The 20,482-nt window shown below is 35.8% G+C and overlaps 1 protein-coding gene across 1 annotated transcript; it reads right to left on the reverse strand.

Annotated features, from left to right (window-relative positions):
• Window positions 1–248: 248 nt before the first annotated feature.
• Window positions 249–19,949, reverse strand: LOC309970865 (lung adenoma susceptibility protein 2; the record flags this gene model as incomplete). Its single annotated transcript, XM_082853552.1, has 9 exons — window positions 19,844–19,949; window positions 19,160–19,256; window positions 17,150–17,478; window positions 15,659–16,441; window positions 14,960–15,110; window positions 11,608–11,710; window positions 5,154–5,285; window positions 3,760–3,830; window positions 249–333 (listed from the first exon to the last, which is right to left on the reverse strand). The coding sequence occupies exons 3-9, from the start codon at window positions 17,430–17,432 to the stop codon at window positions 249–251; spliced, it is 1,608 nt and encodes a 535-aa protein (XP_082709678.1). The 5' UTR covers window positions 17,433–17,478; window positions 19,160–19,256; window positions 19,844–19,949.
• Window positions 19,950–20,482: the final 533 nt, after the last annotated feature.

Here is a 20,482-nt window from a genome sequence, read left to right on the forward strand (position 1 = left end):
ACAGCCTGAAGACCAAAGTCAGACTAGGCCATATAGTGTGAGTCCTTCTAGTTCACCTCCTGGTATTTCGGCACAAAATGAGGATAGATCACAAAAATCTATGAACATTTTCAAGTCTGGTTTTTAAAAAACATATAATACTTGAACCAATCACAGAATAATATATGGCTTCTAATTACTTTGTCAGTTTAAGCAATAGGAAAAAAAATACATTTTTGTTCTGTGGTGACTACTTATTGGTTAGAGTTTTATTTTCCTCTTCGTATTTTCGGTGACTGTTTCCCACTGGAATCATCAACCAGGTCTCTCAGGCGAGATAAATGGTGCAAAGCCCTTCATTAAAAAGTATAAAACACATTATAAACCAATATTAAGGACTGAATAGGTAATGCAAAAAGAAATGGTGATTATATTGTTTCTTAACTTCAAAATTAGTATGAGAGATAAGTTTATGGAATAGTTTTAGTATCAAAACTGAAAATTTTTCTTTACAAAACCTTGCAATCTGAATAACTGAGGGTTAAAATAATTCATCTAAAATTCTATAAACACTTACTTAAAAAAATTATATGTTTGACATTTAAGGGTTTTTTTTTGAAAGTGTGCCAAGTAGCCTAATAAGAAACAATAATAGGTATCACTTGTGTCACACTTAAAGCATCTTTTTCATGTACTTTGCAGAATGAAATGATACCTTCTGATATACTGTGTACATCATTTAAGAAATAAAGGACATAATTCATTTTTAACATGTACAATCAAGAGAGCTAAATTTAAATAGCACTAAACAATCAGTTACAATTGAGGAAAACTCATTTTTACTGAGCATGGGGGAAAACAAATGACAATTACATTGAATAATGCAGTATTATACCAACACCCTGGTTTTTCTCAATCATCCCTCAGACAAACCAAGAAGATAGGAGCCCTTAACTTTCCAGTCTTCCTCTAAAAGTATTCTTCCAGCTTTCCTTCTCCCTTACCCTTCAGATCCTTGAGGATCACTCAAAAATATCAGTTAATCAACCATATTTCAGATCTCTGATAAATAAGAGACCAAGAAAAACAGAAATAATATACCAGTAATCTCTAAAGTGAGAAATTAGTGAGAAGTTACTGAAAGGTGGTGACTACAACACCTTATTCTACAGTCTCCAACACAGGTTCAATTGATGTATATTAAATAAAATACATCTTCCACTTTACCAAGGATAAGGAGAGGGAGGAAATTAGTAGTGTTAATTACTGCATTACATCTATTTCCCTGTACTCTGTTTCCTAGACACTTCTACTCAAATGTATTAAGAATCTGAATTCTGCCATCCTTTTGGCAGCTTCTGTTAATTTCTGAGATTGTCATCTTCATTATCTAAATGACAATAACTCACCCAGAGTTACTAAGCAATCAGAGGTAAAATTAGACTTTATTATTTCTACATCCTAATATCTCTCTACTTAAAGAATTATTTTCTTCCTACAGACATATTTATGAGGAAGAAGATAATCTGTAAATATACTTGGGGCTTATCTTCCTTTTTTCTTTTCAGGCTGTGACTCAAGAGAAGGAAGATGACAAGTGGCTAGAATCTGATGTTACTGTTTACAAATCAGAGGGTCAACAGATCCTTTAGATTTAGAGGGTCTATGAAATTGGATGGGGAAAAAAATCATCTTTATTTTCACAAAATGCTATCTCTAAATTAGCATTTCCTTCCATTATGAATGTAAGCAACAGCCAAAATCTGTGACCTCATACGCCATAGAAATCAGAGGTATTTTGATATCACATTATAGTCATTGCAAGCATGTTTTATACCCATCACTACTTCAAAATTACAATAGTTATATAATAGTTACAAAATTACAACAGTTATTAAACCCACTGCTAAAACATACGTCCTCTAAGTCTTGCTGTCTACAGTCCAAAAGTTCATATGACATAACTGGCCAACTATTAGACAACTTTAAGTCTAGTTTTCATCCTCCAAATAGTGAAGTCTCACTGGTAACCCAGACATCAATGCCTTCCAATATTCCCTTTCTGTAATCGTTTGCTGATCAATATGTGAAAGGTAAGTAAAAGAGCACACCATGGTTTAATGCTTTTATTCAAGTTATGCAAAAGGCCTTCACACTAATACATGTTTTTACAAAATGAATTTTAACTTACCTGTATTTTAAATGTATTGTCTTATTTTAAATGCAATAAAGAGAAGCATATTTTACTAATTAGAAATGTATTTTAATATTTTCATAGTTAATTCACTATAACTGGTTTCCTTTCTAATCCCATGTAGTATATTTTATGTCTTTAAAACAAAATGTCAGGTAGAAAGGGGAGTGGGTAATAATGGGAAGGAATAAAAACGCTAAGTATAAGTGTGAAATCTTCAGTCTCCCTACCTCAGCTACGCAATCATTTGGCAGTTCCTTTCATCTAACCTCTATCTCCCGTTTTGAGAATAAAGCAATCTGTTTAGAGAAGAGTCTATCAAAAGTGATTGGTATTTCAAAGTTAAGTGTAGGGAGAAGGGAAGGATAAAATTGTAGAAGGAAATTATTCTTGATTTTCTTCTCTCAAAAAGTGAAAAAGCAGGCTAATGGGGAAAACATCAACCTAAGGGTTGTATTACAACATTGAATAGTCATTCACCTTAAAAACTGAAATTAAAAAACTCATTTCTTATTGTGACAATGTATCTATTGATGATCATTCAAGTAAATACTAATCAACCCACAGAAACTCAGTAACACTGATTATGTGATGGCAATTTAGCTATACTTTACCCATTGACATCTTACATTTGTTTTTCTACTAGTACTACTATACTGGCTGTTCTCTTAAATACTATGTTTACTGGCCTATATTCAGCCTAGAATCCAGCAAGAACTGAATGAAAGGCTTTTCAGAACAAACTGCCCACTCTTTCCTAGATCTAAGTAAAATATGAGCACATTAGAATAAAGAAAAATGTTTGCTTTAGGGTCAAGTTTTGCAAGTCTGAGAGCTAATTCTGTCTATCCCTAGTGTAGAACGAAGACCAGAAAATTGAGCAAGAAAAGAGATCTGAGAAATGAGACAACTTCCCAGCTATCGTTAAGTTTGGTTTTCACAGCATGGCCTTTAGTATTGAGAATTACAAAATCTTACACATTCATATGTGTAAGGGCGCTTCATATTCACACAATCAAATCTATAAAATAAATACCCGTCTCTTCTACCAATATCATGACTATAGGAAATTCTTCCCAACTTTTTAAGATATGTAACTAAGAAAATAAGTAGATTAACACCTTAGGGCATTTAGACCTATCTTTATATCCAGGACAGTATATCCACTTAAATTTCTGTGGCGATATGTCAAATAATGATATACTTACTTAGGATTATTTATCTCTTCTAGAGGGAATATATGACAACACATTTCACGCACAAGTTGTTCTTCCAGAATATCCACACCAATACTATCTCAAATTGTTGGTATTACTCAGAAATGAAAAGATATTTTCCCTAGGCCATTCACATCTATTATATTTTTAGTGTCTACAGTTATCTCATTAGGTCCTAAGAACATTTTCAATAGAAAATAGCGCAAATTTAAGAGAAAATCTCAGGATTAAAAATTATGCTCCAAGAATCTTAAATATACCTAGCACACCTCCTCTTCCAGCTACTTTAATTCCATTCTGTAACCTTCTGATTTCAATCAGAGATGTTTGTATCCATAACATACTCAGAAATTAACAGAGAACACTTACTTTTGAAGTGACCTATTAACAGGAGCCATACTTTCCTTCAACTGTAATTTAGAGAAATCATCTTCTGAAACCTATTATTAAAAACACCAAATATAATAAAACAGTGAAAATATTATATAATTATAAACTTATATGCTATTTAATATGTGTGATTAACAACAACATTAAAAATATTGTCCGCATTCCCAAGGAAATAATTCTAAGCAAATAATTTTCAGTAAAGCATTAAATATATATATATATTTTTTTATTCTAAAAATACTACAACTTTTTCATCTTGCAACTGTCCTAAAGTATGCTTCAAAATGTTTGTTCATTAAATATCAAATCTTGGCTTGAAATTATGACTTTACTGAACAAGGCTTTATCTCAAGAATGTTTAAAAGGGGAAGGAAAAGAAGGATGGATTGCACTGTATGTTAGTGTCATGATCATTAGAATGTAAGGAGAAAAATTAAGAAATACAACTTAAGTGAGTAGCATGTGATAGTTCCTAAAATCTAGTACACTCACTTGTAATGAAAACTGAATTTTGTAAAGCTCTACTGAATAACAAAATAAACAATATCAATTAAAATGTATTAAGTATTTTCCAGGTATTAAGTTTTTACCAGATGCCAAGGACTATAGTAAGTACTTTCTATAGTTTGTTTCAATTTGTCTTCTCAACAATCTCATTTTACAGAAGAGGAAACTGAAATTAAGGAGGTTAAATGATCTGTACAAATACTGCACTTGCTAGTAAGTGGCAGAATTAGAATTCACAATCAGGCTTGGAAGAACATAAGCTAGGTTTGTAAACACTATACTACTGTGAGGAAAATTCGACCCCTATGAAATATCAGCCCAAAGCAGAAACAGATTTCCAAATTCCTAGGAAATACACAAAAACACAATTACTTTAAAATAAAACTTTACATAACCGTATTAAGAGTCAATAAACACATGGTAACAAAATGAAACTTCAGATGACAAAGGTTATGGGGAGAAGTCTAATGTCGAAAGGTTCTCTAGGCCACCTCAAATATAAACACAGGAAGTTGGACTACACAGAATAATTTTGTAGGTCATTAAAAAACAACTCTTACAATCCTTTCATCTACAGTTTTAATAACATCATATCTAAATACAATGTTGTATTTATAACCATAAACTTAATAGAACAATCCATTCAGGGGTACACAACTGCAAAAATCTTACAGTATTAAATTTGAGTAAGTTACTTTCTAAAAAAAAGAATAACAACAGTACAACTCTACGACATGTGTTATATACCATGATTATTAACATAAAATTAGAGTTGAGGCTAAGAAAGACCTAGGAGGAAATCTTATCCTTCACAGATCTCAATTCATATTCATAGATTTCAATTCATAAATTAAGTTTGTGCTTACTTGTTTAATTTCGCCTTTTGGCTCTGTGGTTTTATTCTGATTAAAACTTTCTTGCACTGCTTGAAGATTAAATAACATTTGTTTCAGGGCTTCAACAGGACCATGGTGTTTCCCTCCAGAAAGGGTACAGCTCTACAAGTTAAAACAGATGAATGATGAACCATCCAAATTCAGAAGGGGAAAAGTTCTATTTTGTATTATTTCCCCACAATATAAATCAATGCAAAATCCAAACAATACATGTCAATAAAGTGTTCCAACAAATCAAAACTGTAACTCATAAACCTCTCCTTACCCAGTCACTTAAAGACAATCACTATTAACAGCTTGGCACATGCTTCCCAGTCCTTGTTCTTTTAAAATGAATGGTACATGTTTACATTTGCAATGCGTTCACTTAGTACATTTAAAATTATAGATTTTTCGAACTGAAAGGTCCTCAGAGAGCAGGTAAGTCAATATGCTCTTTTCAAGTGTGTAAATGACGCTGGTTATCAGCTGAACAAGGACTAGAATTTCAAATATCATATTCTCTGCACACTTCCAAATACGTTTTCACACAGGGAATGCTGGTTTTTCACCTCTTTATGGACCACACATTCCTTGCTACCTTAAAAACACGCACACCTCGATTACCACTGATCTTATCTGCATCCAAAGAAGGCAACAGCACTTAGCCACATAAGGTAGTCAGTTAAGAGAACCTGTACAGGATATTTTTAAACTTCTTTTTTAAAGTCTTACCTTTATTTTTACATCTTTCAAATGAGTTGCTGTGTCCTGATAATCATCCACAAAGTGGAAAATAGGCCTCTTAAGATGTCTATAATTTAAAATATTTCAACATGGACAGTATAACATATATACGAAGTTAAGCACAGTGGCCAAAAAGATTTTAAAGGCACTCTCCACAGTTATATGAACAGGGTATAAGAAACAAGGTGTGGGAACGTAATAAAATGGTGCAGCTTCTGTAGAAAACAGTATGGTAATTCCTCAAAAAACTAAATACAGAATTACCACAATGATCCTGCAACTCCCCTTCTGAGTATATACCCAAAAGAAATGAAAGCAGAGATTCAAGCAGATATTTGTACACCTATGTTCATAGCAGCATTATTCACAATAGTCAAAAGGCAGAAGCAACCTAAGTGTCCATCAACAGATAAATGGATCAACAAAACATGATACATACACACAATGGTGTATTATTCAATCTAAGAAAGGAAGGAAATTTTGACAGATGATACAACATGGATGAACCTTGAAGACGTTATGCTAAGTGAAATAAGCCAGTAACAAAAGGAACGATATAGTATGAGTCTTCTTATAAGATGCTATGGATTGAATTGTGTCCCCCACCCCAGAATTCATGGTGAAGCCCTAACCTTGAATGTGGCTGTATTTAGAGATAAGGTTACAAGGAGGTAATCAAGGTTAAGTGAGGTTATAAGGGTGGGACCCTGAAACCATAGGATTAATATCCTCATAAAGAGACACTTAAGAGCTCAAGGAAAGGCCATGTGAGGACAAAGTGGGAAGGTGGCTTGTATGCAAGCCAGGGAGAGAGCCTTCACCAGTAACAGAATCAGTCAGCACCTTGATCTTAGATTCCCCCACCTCCAAAACTGTGAGAACCAAATATCTGTTGTTTAAGCCACCCAGCCTATGGTATTTTGTTATGGCAGCCTCAGCAGACTAAAACATATACGGTTCCTAGAATAATCAAATTCATAGAGACAGAAAGTAGAATGGTGCTAGCAGAGGCTGGGGGTAAAGGAGGATGGGGAGTTAGTGTTTAGTGGGTCGAGTTTCAGTTGGTAAAGTTGAAAAAGTTCTAGAGATAGACAGTGGTGATGGTTGCACAGCAATGTGAAGGTACGGTACTTATTGCACAGAACTATACACTTAAAAATGGTCAGGGCTTCCCTGGTGGCGCAGTGGTTGAGAGTCCGCCTGCTGATGCAGGAGACACGGGTTCGTGCCCCGGTCCGGGAAGATCCCACATGCCGTGGAGCGGCTGGGCCCGTGAGCCATGGCCGCTGAGCCTGCGCGTCCAGAGCCTGTGTTCAGCAACAGGAGAGGCCACAACAGTGAGAGGCCCGTGTACCGCAAAAAAAAAAAAAAAAAAAGGTCAAAATAGTAAATATTATATATACTTTACCAAAATTTAAAAAAAAAGAAAGAAAGAAAAAGAAACAGGGCATAAGGATCCAGTTCCACTTATACTCCTACAACCTCGGAGACAGCACCTGAGGCATTATCTCTAAATGATCTGCATCCAGCCACTGGTTTAGAAGAAATTCAGGTTGCCTAATGCCAACCATAAAAGTTACAAAAGCTTGCCTCTGCAATTTGCTATGTCTGCCTTGAGTGAACTTTTCAGGCAAAATTCTGGTCAGAGTACCAAAAAAGAAAACTACAAAACAGTTTATATGAACTGTTCTGTGCCACTCACGAATGAATGTTTAATAAACGTTGGCATGTTTGATAGAATTTGTTCTGAGACTTCTCATTAAATCCTTGTAGTGAATGTCTCTGAGTATGTCTTTTTGTATAGTATAGCTCTGACTCTAGGAACTATAGTAATGTTTCATGTATTCAAAAACCAATTATTTAAACCACATAAAATGTGGGAATAACCCAATTTACACAATAAAAAAAATGAGCCACCTAACAGCATTACAAATGAACAACATGACCACACTGAAAGGAGTTGGGCAGAAAATAATTAACCACGGTAACCTTGGAAAAGAATATTTTGACTGGATATTGCAAGGCAAAAGACAAAAAGAACCATACACAAATAATATAATCTAATTAGTAAATGTGTTTCTTACAGCAGTATGGGTTAGCAATTCTGAAACTATGCATATGCTAAGACTGAAAAAATAAGTAAACCTATTATAGATAATAAGAGTAAAGATTCTCACCAGATGAGAAAGAAGTTACAAATAAGGAACAGAGGGGCTAAAACAAAGCCTGTGGTATTGGACTAGAATTAGTATCAGTACGAACTCATAATTTTATACCTACATATAAAATATATATATGTAAACAGATATACAAATAAGTATGTGTGTATGCATGGCTTAGTAAACTTACGTTTCCTAGGTCTGCCTGCTGAGAAAGTCTAGAATAAAAACCCAGCAGCAATAAGCACACCTAGTGCCTAGATCTTAGTTTCTAAATACCATTTTCCAATAAAAAGAACCATGGCTCCTCAGAGAAGTGCTCAAAAAAGCATAGGGACACGTCAAAAGGACACATGGAGCCAACCTGAAGCAACTCTTTATGGCCTAAACTAAAACAATTTAAGCAACAAAATAAGTAATAATATTGTATTGTGTTAAACCTAGAATAAAATAAATATCTATGAGTCCTAATATAAATAGTTTAATAAATAAATGGGGGAGAAGGAATAGCTCTTCATTACACAAGAATTTCAATCAATAATGCAGACAAAAAGTCAATATCCACCAATGGATACTAAATTAGTAGATGCAAGTTTGAGACTACTTGCATAGTCTCACAGTATCTCCCCTACGATATTTATTAATTACAAGGGGAAACCATGATTTTACTAAAGAGAAAACCAGTAGGCACCACGTGTTCAAGACTAACATCACAAGTATTAATATATTATAATTTTATATATTACATATTATTTTATTAATTATTTATTTCATTTATTAATTATTTATTTATTTTAAAATTATTTTTAATTAATATGTAAATTAATTATTTACATATTAATTTATTAATTATTATTTTATTGCTCTGGACTGAATGTTTGTGTCCCCCTACAATTCAAATGTTGAAGCCTAATCTCAATGTGACAGTATTTGGAGGAGGGGCTTCTGTGAGGTAACTAGGTCATAAAGGTGGAACTCTCATGAGTGGGATTAGTGCCCTTATAAGAAGAGAAACAGAGAGCTTTCACCCTCTCTGCTCTTGGCCATGTGAAGATACAAGGAGAAGATGACCATCTGCAAACTAGGAAGCAGGATCTCACCAGACACCTTCATCTGGACTTCTCAGTCTCCAGAACTGCGAAAAATAAATGTTTGTTGTTTAAGCCAACTGGTCTAAGGCATATTTATTACAGCAGCCTGAACTAAGGAACATATCAATATTACCAATGATATCAATATATCATGAACCCTCTGATATGATGCACTGAGAAGGGCACAGCATGATTTCTGTTGCATTCTTGCCAAAAATTCATAACCTCATTCTAATCATGAGAAAACTTCAGATAAACCCAATTCAGGAACTATCTACAAAAAAACCAACGACCAGTAACTCTGAAAAAGTGTCAAGGTCATGACAGACAAGGAAAGACTGAGGAACTGTCAGAGTGAAGTAAATTAAGAAGACATGACAACTAAATGCAATGCTGGATCCTGCAACAAGACATTGGTAGAAAAACTGGTGAAATCAGAATAAGGTCTGTAGTTCAGGTAACAGTATTGGGCCTATGTGATCATTATGATATAAGATGTTAACATTAGGGAAGCTGGGAGAAGGGTGACAGGAAGGACCTGTATTATTTTTGCAACTTTCTGTACATCTAAAATTATTTAAAAATAAAAAAACACCGTGGTAGTGAGGCTGTGTGTGTAAAGGCATAAGAAAAGGGATTAGTTGGTTAGTATTCAACAGTCATTCATCTCAAACTCTGAAAAACTTATGCAAATTTGTGCCTCTACCAGCTCTCCTTACCCAAGTAAATTGCACCACCCAATCCTTTAGTTGCTTGGCTCAAACATCTTGGACTCATCCTTTGAATCCTCTCTATCTCCATCCTACGAGGTCACCTTCAAAACACATCCCAAGTCTAACTATTTCTGATCATCTCCAATGTACCCACCTAACCCAAGCCTTTACAATCCCTATCCTGGAAGACTGCAAAAGCCTCCTAACTGGGTTCCCTGTCCTTCTCTAGCTCCTTTCAAGGTCTATGTTCCATACAGCTGCCTGTTTATATTTTAAAATGTAGATCTGATAATTTCATTCCTCCGAAGTCCTCCAGTGACTTCTCATCTCGCTGAAATAAAACATAAAATCTTCATTCCATTACTTACATAGCTACATGATCTGACTCCTGGTTACCTCTCCTTCTTATCTCTTAACTATTCATCCTTGTTCTTTCTGATTGAGCTACACTGACTGGACTCTGATATTCCTTGAACATGCCAAACACTTTTCTGCCTTGGGGTTTCTGCACTTACTATTCCCTCTACATGTAAAGTTACTTCCCTATGGGTACACACACGGCTTATTCACTCATTTTAGGTTTTGGCACAAATATCACCTCTCTAGAGAGGCGATTCCTACCTACTCTAGTTAAAATTTCTCTATCCCAAGTAATTTTTCTTTATAACATTTTGTAGTATCCCCTTATATATTACATTTTGATACAGCTTATCTCTCCAATTTGGGATAAAAAATCCAAGATGCAAGGTTTCTTCTCTCTTATTTACTATTAGGAATACAGTTCCTAGAAAAGTGCTTGGTATCCAAATATTTGCCAAATAAATATTTGATAATTAAGCTTCACTTAATCAGCATCTGCTATAGTATCTTATATAGAGCTCTAAGGTCAGGGACTTCCCCGGTGGTCCAGTGGGTAAGACTCTGCACTCCCAATGCAGGGGGCCCGGGTTCAATCCCTGGTCGGGCAACTAGATCCCACATGCATGCCACAACTAAGAAGTCTGCAACCCTGCATCCCACAACTAAGACCAGGTACGGACAAAATAAATATTGAAAAAAAAAAAAAAAAGCTCTAAGGTCAGACATATTCTGACAGCCTCTACTTTCTCTAGTAAATTTCACTGAAGGAAAAGATATATATTGTATTAAAAATTTTAGCTAATTTTTGTTTTGAGTGTTCAATCTCTCAAATCTTCCAGATGTTGAAATATCAAAAGTGTATTTCAATATTTAACAGCCATGTCTTACACTTCTAAATCATATTATATATCATTCCTTATGTGTATATATACACATTTACACTTCATTTTAGAGTTACTTGCAAGATACACATATGCTGATTTTATAAAACTGGATAATAAATTTCCCATTTTAAATCATAGGGGTGATAATTGCATCTTAGAAACATAACTCTCAATAAGCAACCGCCCTATGGGAAAATATAATTTACTCTATAAGATTCTGTTTTGTATGTTTTTCACAAGAAAAAAAAAAAAACCATTGTAATAACAATTTAGGCTCCCTGTAGAGTTCAATCCCAGGTCACTCTACTTTAGAATACTAAAATAAAATTATCAATAATTCTAGGAGTGATGGTTTTATGGAAGTGTGTTGGGGAAGAAGGGATTTTACTCATTTTTTGTTTTACACTATCTAAATAACTTAGAAATTACTATCTATATATATTAGTCATAAATATTCTTTTAATAAGTTAAAAAGATTTAACATCACCCACCTGATTATCATTATTTAAAAAGTCTTCAAGGAACCCGTCAGCATACTTTGCCCTTGAAGTTTGTTGAACACTATCATCAGAGTTAACCGGAACAGGAGATTTGCTAGGATTTAAGGATACGAGACAGCAAATAAGTTCCCAATTTACAAAAATTAGACAGTATATAACTGATGGTTATCATTTAAAGTGGTCACCACTAAATAACCATTAGGATTCATATTGATGCTGCTTAGTGATTCCTTCACCTTCTCCCTAAACTTCTTCCTTCATCCCGCCCTATCTCCTTGCTTCTCCTTTAAAGCTTTAAGGAAAAACTATATAGAAACTGAAGACATTAGTCTTCAACTAAACAAATAAGCCTTCAAATATAAGTATCCTCCAAAAGCTCATCTGCTTGAAATAAGCAGTGCATTTTTCCAATTAAACATTGTTAGTTACTCAATATTAATACACAAAACTGCCAGAAATTTATTAACAGTTTCTACTGGGATGGCAGTTACATGCTCTTCTACGTCAAAGCAATAGGACAGACTTCTCCCCCAGAACTGGCACATATTAATATAGAGGATAGATTAAAGTGGGAGAAGGATCAATTTTGAAATTAAAATTCCTAAGTTCAAATACCAGTCCCACTCACTTATATGACTTCACAAAACTTTATCTTCAGTTTCTACATTTGTAGCCCCACTTATGTCACAGAAGTATTGCATAAATTAACTCAATATACCTGGTACATTGAATAGAGCTCAATAAATAATAGTTTCTATCTTGATGTTCAAGCAGAAGGAAAGGGGATCCCCAGCAAGAGTAAAAATTTTCCCCAAACCAAATTCTATTAGTTACAGAGAATAAAGAAACTCATTTTATCTTTTTCATTTATATATCAATATAAGATGTATCTCTAACTCAGATACTCAGATATCTAAGAATCTTCTTAAAACATTTAAATGTAATAATGCTTTTTTCTCAATAATTAGCAGCACTTCATTATTGACTCATTTGATTTGTAATTTACTAGGAACTTTTTCTCGCTTCCAAGTAGTCTTTTCTCCCATTCTTTACCAAAGAGTTTGTACATCCACCAACTATCAACAAAAAAGCATTTACCTCATTATAGAAGATGGGTGCTGGATACACAGGGAATCATTATACTATTCTTATACTTTTGTATTTGTTTGAAATTTTCCATTATAAAAAGTTAAACCAAAAAAAAAAAATTGTCTGGTTGTAGTTATTCTATCTCTCAGTACACTACTTGGAGTATTTCCCAGTCAATTTTGTTTCTGATGACAGATTGATAATAATTTGTCATTATCACAGTGAAGTAAGGTCTATCCCTTCTTCTCACACCATCATTAATTTAATGTAAAACATATCCATCACAATATGAATTTAATCTTCCAAAAATCAACTACTGTACCATAAGGTACTAGGGCAAATCATTAATAATAATTATACAAGTTAGAAGTCATAGTATCTAATTACAAAATACATTTGATGCATTCAAAAATTTTACTCTTAATTTAAGCATCTCTGATATGATTTGCTCACCCATTTTGGTTCCATTTGAAAGCAAAGTATTGCAGCTATAGGACTTTACAAATACAGATACAAATACAACCAACTGATAAGAAGATAAGAAATTAGTAAAGATGAAAGATAAGTTTAAGAATTAAGTGAGCTAATTACTAACCCAAGTTTTTTTTTTTTTAAAAGATATTAATGAACCAACAAGTGCGAAATGAAGCTAAACAAACAAAAAATACTCTGGATGATCATCGCCACTATTAAAATTTTTAAGAGAGCATCATAAATCAGAAACTGTCCTAAGTATCTTATATTTATTTATTTTTTTTAACATCTTTATTGGAGTATAATTGCTTTACAATGGTGTGTTAGTTTCTGCTGTATAACAAAGTGAGTCAGCTATATGTATACATATATCCCCATATCCCCTCCCTCTTGCGTCTCCCTTCCACCCTCCCTATCCCACCCCTCTAGGTGGTCACAAAGCACCAAGCTGATCTCCCTGTGCTATGCGGTTGCTTCCCACTAGCTGTATTTTACATTTGGTAGTGTATATATGTCAATGCTACTCTCTCACTTCGTCCCAGCTTACCCTTCCCTCTCCCCTTATCCTCAAGTCCATTCTCCACATCTTCATTCCTGTCCTGCCCCTAGGTTCATCAGAACCATACATTTTTTTCTAGATTCCATATATATGTGTTAGCATACGGTATTTGTTTTTCTCTTTCTGACTTACTTCACTCTGTATGACAGACTCTAGGTCCATCCACCTCACTAGAAATAACTCAGTTTTACTTTTTATTATGGCTGAGTAATATTCCATTGTTCATATGTGCCACATCTTCTTTATCCATTCATCTGTTGAAGGACACTTAGGTTGCTTCCATGTCCTGGCCATTGTAAATAGTGCTGTATATTTATTTTCTAATCAACTGAATCCTCACAACCCCAAAGTAGAAGTGATTTGTACAGAGTCTCAGCAAGGAAGTGACAGAGCCAAGATTCCAAACTAGAATTAGTCAGTGTCCACTTACAAAAGAATAAGATGTTCAACTGAGAAAGAATCAAAAAAAGGATTCAGGAATTAACAGACTGTCTGTAACAGAATGAAGGCTTAGACAACTGAAGATAATAAATTATCAGAGCCTAAGGCAGGACACAGGATTACCAAGAATGCATTTCTGATGAATATACGTGTAATAATATCACTAAAAGAAACTTTCCTACCTAAGCTCTCGATTCCTCCTCTATACTCATATTCACAGTATCTAGGCAAACACTTTTTAAATTATTCTGAGAAACTATGGCATAGAAAGGTTAAGTACACAAATGAAAACAATCTTAGAAACTGCAAACATTTACCATACAAGAAAATGCACCATTATTTACAGAAAATAATGACTAAGAAAGTAAACTGTAAATGAAAAGAAATGAATAACTCTAATACATGGAGAGAATATAGAGGAAGAAAAAACTTAAAGTAAAAAAAGTAACAAGAATTTCAAGCCTTCTCCATTTGCAAAACAGTTGCTTTTGGTTCTAATTCCTCATATTTAATATATATTAATATTTTACAGTGCAACAAAAGGACCATGTAACAAAGACAAAAATTATATAATGTACCTAAGATTATGAAATATTACGCCATCTTGTGGTAACAAATGAAAAATGCAATTTAAAGCAAGCAACACTGAAAGCTATGATCTACAGAATTACCATGTTATTACCACTGTTAATTATCATTGTTATTTAAAAGATAAATCAGATGTTCACATGACATTCTTCATTTGGAAAACTGAATAGTTTTTCTTTGTAACTTACTTACAAAGTAACAGGAATATTTTCCCATGATCTTTCTGCTTCAAGTTTATCTAATGAACAAGGACTGTCATCCTTCTTCATAGACTTTGGTAATTCTTCAGTACAATGCTCTAGATTTCTCTTGGCCTTCAGGATAAGCAATTCAATTCTGTCACCTAATTTAAAAGATCACATTAATTCTTTAAGAAAAGAAATAAATGCAAAGCACAGCAAAACCTCACAAAGGCAACAAGAATTCAGATAATTTGGAATACACACATATCTGTAATAGCAAGCTATGTTAAAATGTGACATCTGGGGCTTCCCTGGTGGCGCAGTGGTTGAGAGTCCGCCTGCCGATGCAGGGGACATGGGTTCGTGCCCCGGTCTGGGAAGATCCCACATGCCGTGGAGCGGCTGGGCCCGTAAGCCATGGCCGCTGAGCCTGCGCGTCCGGAGCCTGTGCTCCGCAACGGGAGAGGCCACAACAGTGAGAGGCCCGCGTACCACACACAAAAAAAAATGTGACATCTGTTGTGACACAAAGAAAAACAGAAAAGACATTTTCCAGTCACAAAATGCTACGTAAATGAAGACCATTAAGAGTTCAAAATAGATATATCACTTGATGGTTACATCAAGAATATGACACAAAAACTCCTAGATGTGAGGTCAAATTTATAGCACTTTCTTTGGTTCTTAAAAACAACAACAAAACAATTACCACTGAATGGCTTTTTGGATCCTGGGAGAAGTGGATTGTCACACTGACATTGGCTATGTTCAGAATCACATTCATATTCATTAACTAATCCTTTATCACCACTCAAGGAATGTGAACTGTTTGACGGTTCAAAAGAATATTCAAAACAATCTAATTTATTCATTAGCTGAGAAGTTCTTTGTGCCTGGTAACTATGCCTAGGGGAACAGTGATCTTCTTTAAATATTTGATAAATCCTTTGACTATTTGTATCGGGCAGCAAGTCTTGATTGTAGAGCCAGACTGGGTATTTGAAATCCGGTATACTCGTTATCCCTGAAACATTAAGGTCAGACTTCTGGCTAGTGAGCCATCTTGGGTAATTCTTTTCAAGTTTGTGTTCTGAACTGTCCCTAAAAGATGATTTCTTGTTAAAAGATAAAGATGGTACAGAAACACATTTATTAACCTTATTCACAAGTTTTGGGTTTTTCAGCCTACCACACTGCTTTCCTTTTACATTTGTGTATACAACCGGGGTAACTAAGTTATCCTTGCCCAGGAGAGTGGCTGGTTCTTGAAAATTTTGATTCTTTTCACTGTTGGATGAACTCAGTCTTCCAGTATGTTTTTTGCTTTTCTTACTAATTCCATGACCTGCTCCAACATAAGTGAAAGAAAATGATCCATCTGCTGGAAGTTTTAATAGATCATCAGTTGTTAGGCTAATGGAGTCCATGTCATTAATAGTCTGTCCTCTACAGGATAAGGACAAATCTTTTTTGTCATCAAGATTTTCAAAAGCTGAAAAACAAAGCATAGGTCTATTTACCTTCCTGTATCACATATAAAAATACTTTATAATATTCAACAGTAAATGAAAATTAAGAATTAAGAATCATGTTTGCCATTTTCCCTTCTGGAATATATTCTCCACTTCTAAAAGTAGAATGTAACCTTTTTCCACACTAGGGGCCATTCTGTAAGTGCTCAGTAAAGTGTTAACTGGATTATCAACAGATGCATTTTCCAAACTTGTATTCATGGAAACCTTACCAAGGAAAAACCCTTAACATCTTGTGAATATTACTGTCCTACAGAATACAGATCAGGAAGACTAATATAGCCCTAGTCCATCAATTGGAACTGATCAAGTATAAATTCTGAAAGGCTGAGATTTGTTTAAAGTCATTAAGCTAATTAATGGAAGCTAGAACCACCAAGTCAATGCTATTTCTGTTACGCTATAATAGAACGGCTTAAGGGTTTAGGATCAGCCATCTACTATTATTAGTTACATTTCATGAGCTTCTCCTCTAAGGTCAAAAGGGGATCTTACCTGAAAACCCCTGAGAACCAGAAAATTACAGAATCATTTAAGAAATATAACCAGATCTCAATATTACAAGTCATTTTTACCCCAAAAGAAGCATTTAGTTTTCCAAGGCTGCAATACATCTCTCAAAATGCTTTAAATCGGTAGGCAAAAAGAAAACAAAGAATAAAGCATACCATTCTTTGGTTTATAAACATAGTTGGAGAATTCTGGCATATTAGCAGAACATTTATCGATGTTAATCTTTCCAGTGCTTGCACCAAGATACATACAGCTTAGATCAAAATCATCAATATAGGCCTGTAGAGCCTGAGATGCAGAACCGTACAGTCTATCCTTATACTGAAAAGAACCATCAGAGTTAGGGGAATTACTACCACTCAGGTTGCAGCTTGCTAACAGAGAAGATACTGAAGATTCCCGAGAACAAACTCTGCGCTTTGTATTTAATTTTGCCATGGCTTCCTCAAAATGGGTTATTTCCACTCATTTCTCTTAGAAACAACTGTAATACAAAAACAAAAGGTTAAAGTTCCAATTAAAAGGAATAATAGCTATACACAGAGAAATTACTAAATCTGTAAACGTTTTATAACTTTCTTTAAAAAATAAAATCCATTATCTATAAATTATTTTTAGGTAATGCACATTATAGATTATCTGTTTTAATTACTGTGAATTCCTTCATCATCAATTTAGAAAACATTTATTGATCACCTATTATGTGCCTGGAATTATGTATACAAAAATCATCTAAGACTATGTATAGAAAGTACCAAGGGAAGAATACTCACTTTTTTTTTAAAGTCCTAAAAACTACGATGCACAGTCTTTTCTTATGCTGATATAGGCTATGACATCACAATACCTAACATTCCCCTATACAAAATATTTTTCAATTCTTAAGCCTACCACCACGTGCTGCACATAGTAGGTGCTTGATAAATTTTTAAAAGGCATCAAATGACGTAGCTGAAACAAGAAGGAACAATGGAGAATACCCACCTTCAACATTTTAAATGCCAATTTGTAACTTTAGCCAACCCCTTCCCCCAAGACTTGAGAAAACAAAACAATTTACAATATTCATTTATAAAGAAATAAACTGCAAGTCTTACCATATAATGAGCTAGCAAAATGTTCTTTTCCTAAAATAACACTGTCAATAATCATTTTCTGACATTCATTTTTGATACTATCCTCACTATTTTCAATTCTTATGTAAAATGGATTCAGCCCACCTCTCTTTCAAAGGAGACAATAGTTTGGAAATTGCTTTAATGTATTCATCTGTTTTTCCATTATTAAAATTGAGAGAATTCCAGTCTACCTTAATATAGAAACAATAGGATCTATATTTGAAAACCTAAGAAATAACAGAGTGAACAGGTACTACTTCAGTAAATAATATGACATTCTTTTAGAATTAAATCAATGGATTTTCTGAAGTAAAAATGAAAGCTTAATGTCTAGGACTTAACACATGCTATGATGTTATAAAATTAATGTTTAATTTTTGGCTATAATTTTTGGAATGTTAAAGTTTTAACAACTTTTAATGTAATCTTAATAACTGTCAAATTTGACTTTAAAATACTGAGAAAGTTTTCCGTTTACGAAGAAAAGAGTAAAAGGTCAGAGCTGACACTAGTCAGTGCAAAGCAGCAGCAGAACAGAAGATAATGGTTATTTAGCCTCTGCTTTCCCTGAATGCTGTGATGCTATTGGTATACCTCTAAAGAATGGCTAGGCCAAGTCAGCTCTGCCCTTTCTTCACCCCTCTCACTAATGATTTTAACTTTTCTCAAGTAAATATTGCTTGGATAACAAACTTGACCAAACGTTTCCTCCCTTATTCCAACACAGGACAGGTTACCGATTTTATAATTTATTTTACAAAACCTTGAAAACGAAAACAAAACCCTAAAAAGGAAAGCTGTTGGATTACAGTTCTCAGTAAGTGGGTAATAACATTTATTTTAATTCACAAAAGGCAAAAAGAAAATCCACAACTGAATTTTTATTGTGCAAAGTTTCCAAAAGTACACCAAAGAAGAAAGAAAAGTTTAATCAACTCCTATGCACCCATCATCCTGCTTCAACTACCAACACGACGAAACTCTATCCACCCACTTCTCCTCACTTCTGCCACAGAATTATCTGGAAGCAAATTCCCTGCATCTTACCATTTCTTCCGTTAACACTTCCGGGTGTATCTCCAAAAGGAAATCCATCATTCCGACGAATAGAACGTTAGCACGAGTGGCCAGAGATCTCTACTACCTTTCATTCAAAAACAGAACGTAGAGCGTTAAATTACCAATGAGAATAGCTCACAGGAAATGAAGAACAACTCTTAGAAATAACAGCTCTGATTTATGTTATGAAAATGAACATGTGCTTGTTCTGCAGCAAAAAGACAAGAATTAATGACCCTGGAAAGCGAAGATCGCTGGCGCCCCTGCAGCGGAGCATCTTCGGCTTCAAAGCTTCCGCCCTTAACTAGGAAACACCTCCCTCGGGGATTCCAGCACCCACCCACCCACCCACCCACCCCCCACCGCAGTCCCAGACACAGGCTTCTCACAAACCATTCATCAGACAACAAGAGCGAGCAGCCAGTTTTGCCGAGGTGACGGCCCCTAAGGCCCAAGACCCTGCCTCCCCGCCCGCTTCAATCGCCGACAGCGCCTCGAGGTCCAGGTCAGGTCCTCTCCTTCCCGTTCCGCGACCCTCCCCCTAAAGTTGCCCGCTTTCCACCGGGACTCTCATCCCGCCCCCTCCCTCGGGAGACAGCCCACCCCTCCCCTCGGGCTGTCAAAAGATGGGACGCCTTTCGAAAACACACGCCCTTTTCCGGCCAAACTCACCGACGAAGGCCTGGAAAGAGAGAAAAGCGCAGACGTCCTCAATTCTCCACCCAAGGCCCTGTCCTGCCACCCGACGGGAAACGTAACAAAGCACCCAGACCCGGACGCCGCCCGGCCTCAGGTTCCGCTAGCTCGCAGGCTCCTCCGCCGTCAAAGCCGAGCGCAGATCCCGCGCTCCCTTTCAAACTGACCCAACATGGCGCTGGCTTGCGGTGCGCATGCGTGGCGCTCGGGGGCTGGGGCTAGCAGGGCGAGGGGCAGGGGGCGGGGCGGGGCGTTAGGTCGCTCTCCCTGCTGGGAAGTGTAGTTTCTCCCTCCCGGTCTTTCTTGGGCGGGGAGGTTCTCGACTACCTCCGCGTCGCTACCCCGCGTGCCTTCCCCACCTCGGTCACGGCTGTGCGCGGCCGGTCTGCGCATATGACAGGCTGAGCTTCCTTCGGCCAGTTTCCCGGGGCTTCGAGACGGGACGGGGCGGGGATGGGGACTGGGGCCCCGGCGGCTGCCGTTTCGGTCGCTGAGAGCCAGCTCTACAGCCACAGTCCTTCCAACACGCTCGGCCTCTCCGCTTTCAGAGCACCCCCTCCCCGGATAAGACACCGACTCGGCCGTGGGGGGGGCAGATCCCCCGACCACTTTTTT

This window comes from Leucopleurus acutus, assembly GCF_964270905.1.
Source record: "Leucopleurus acutus genome assembly, chromosome: 13".
Lineage (NCBI taxonomy): Eukaryota > Metazoa > Chordata > Mammalia > Artiodactyla > Delphinidae > Leucopleurus > Leucopleurus acutus.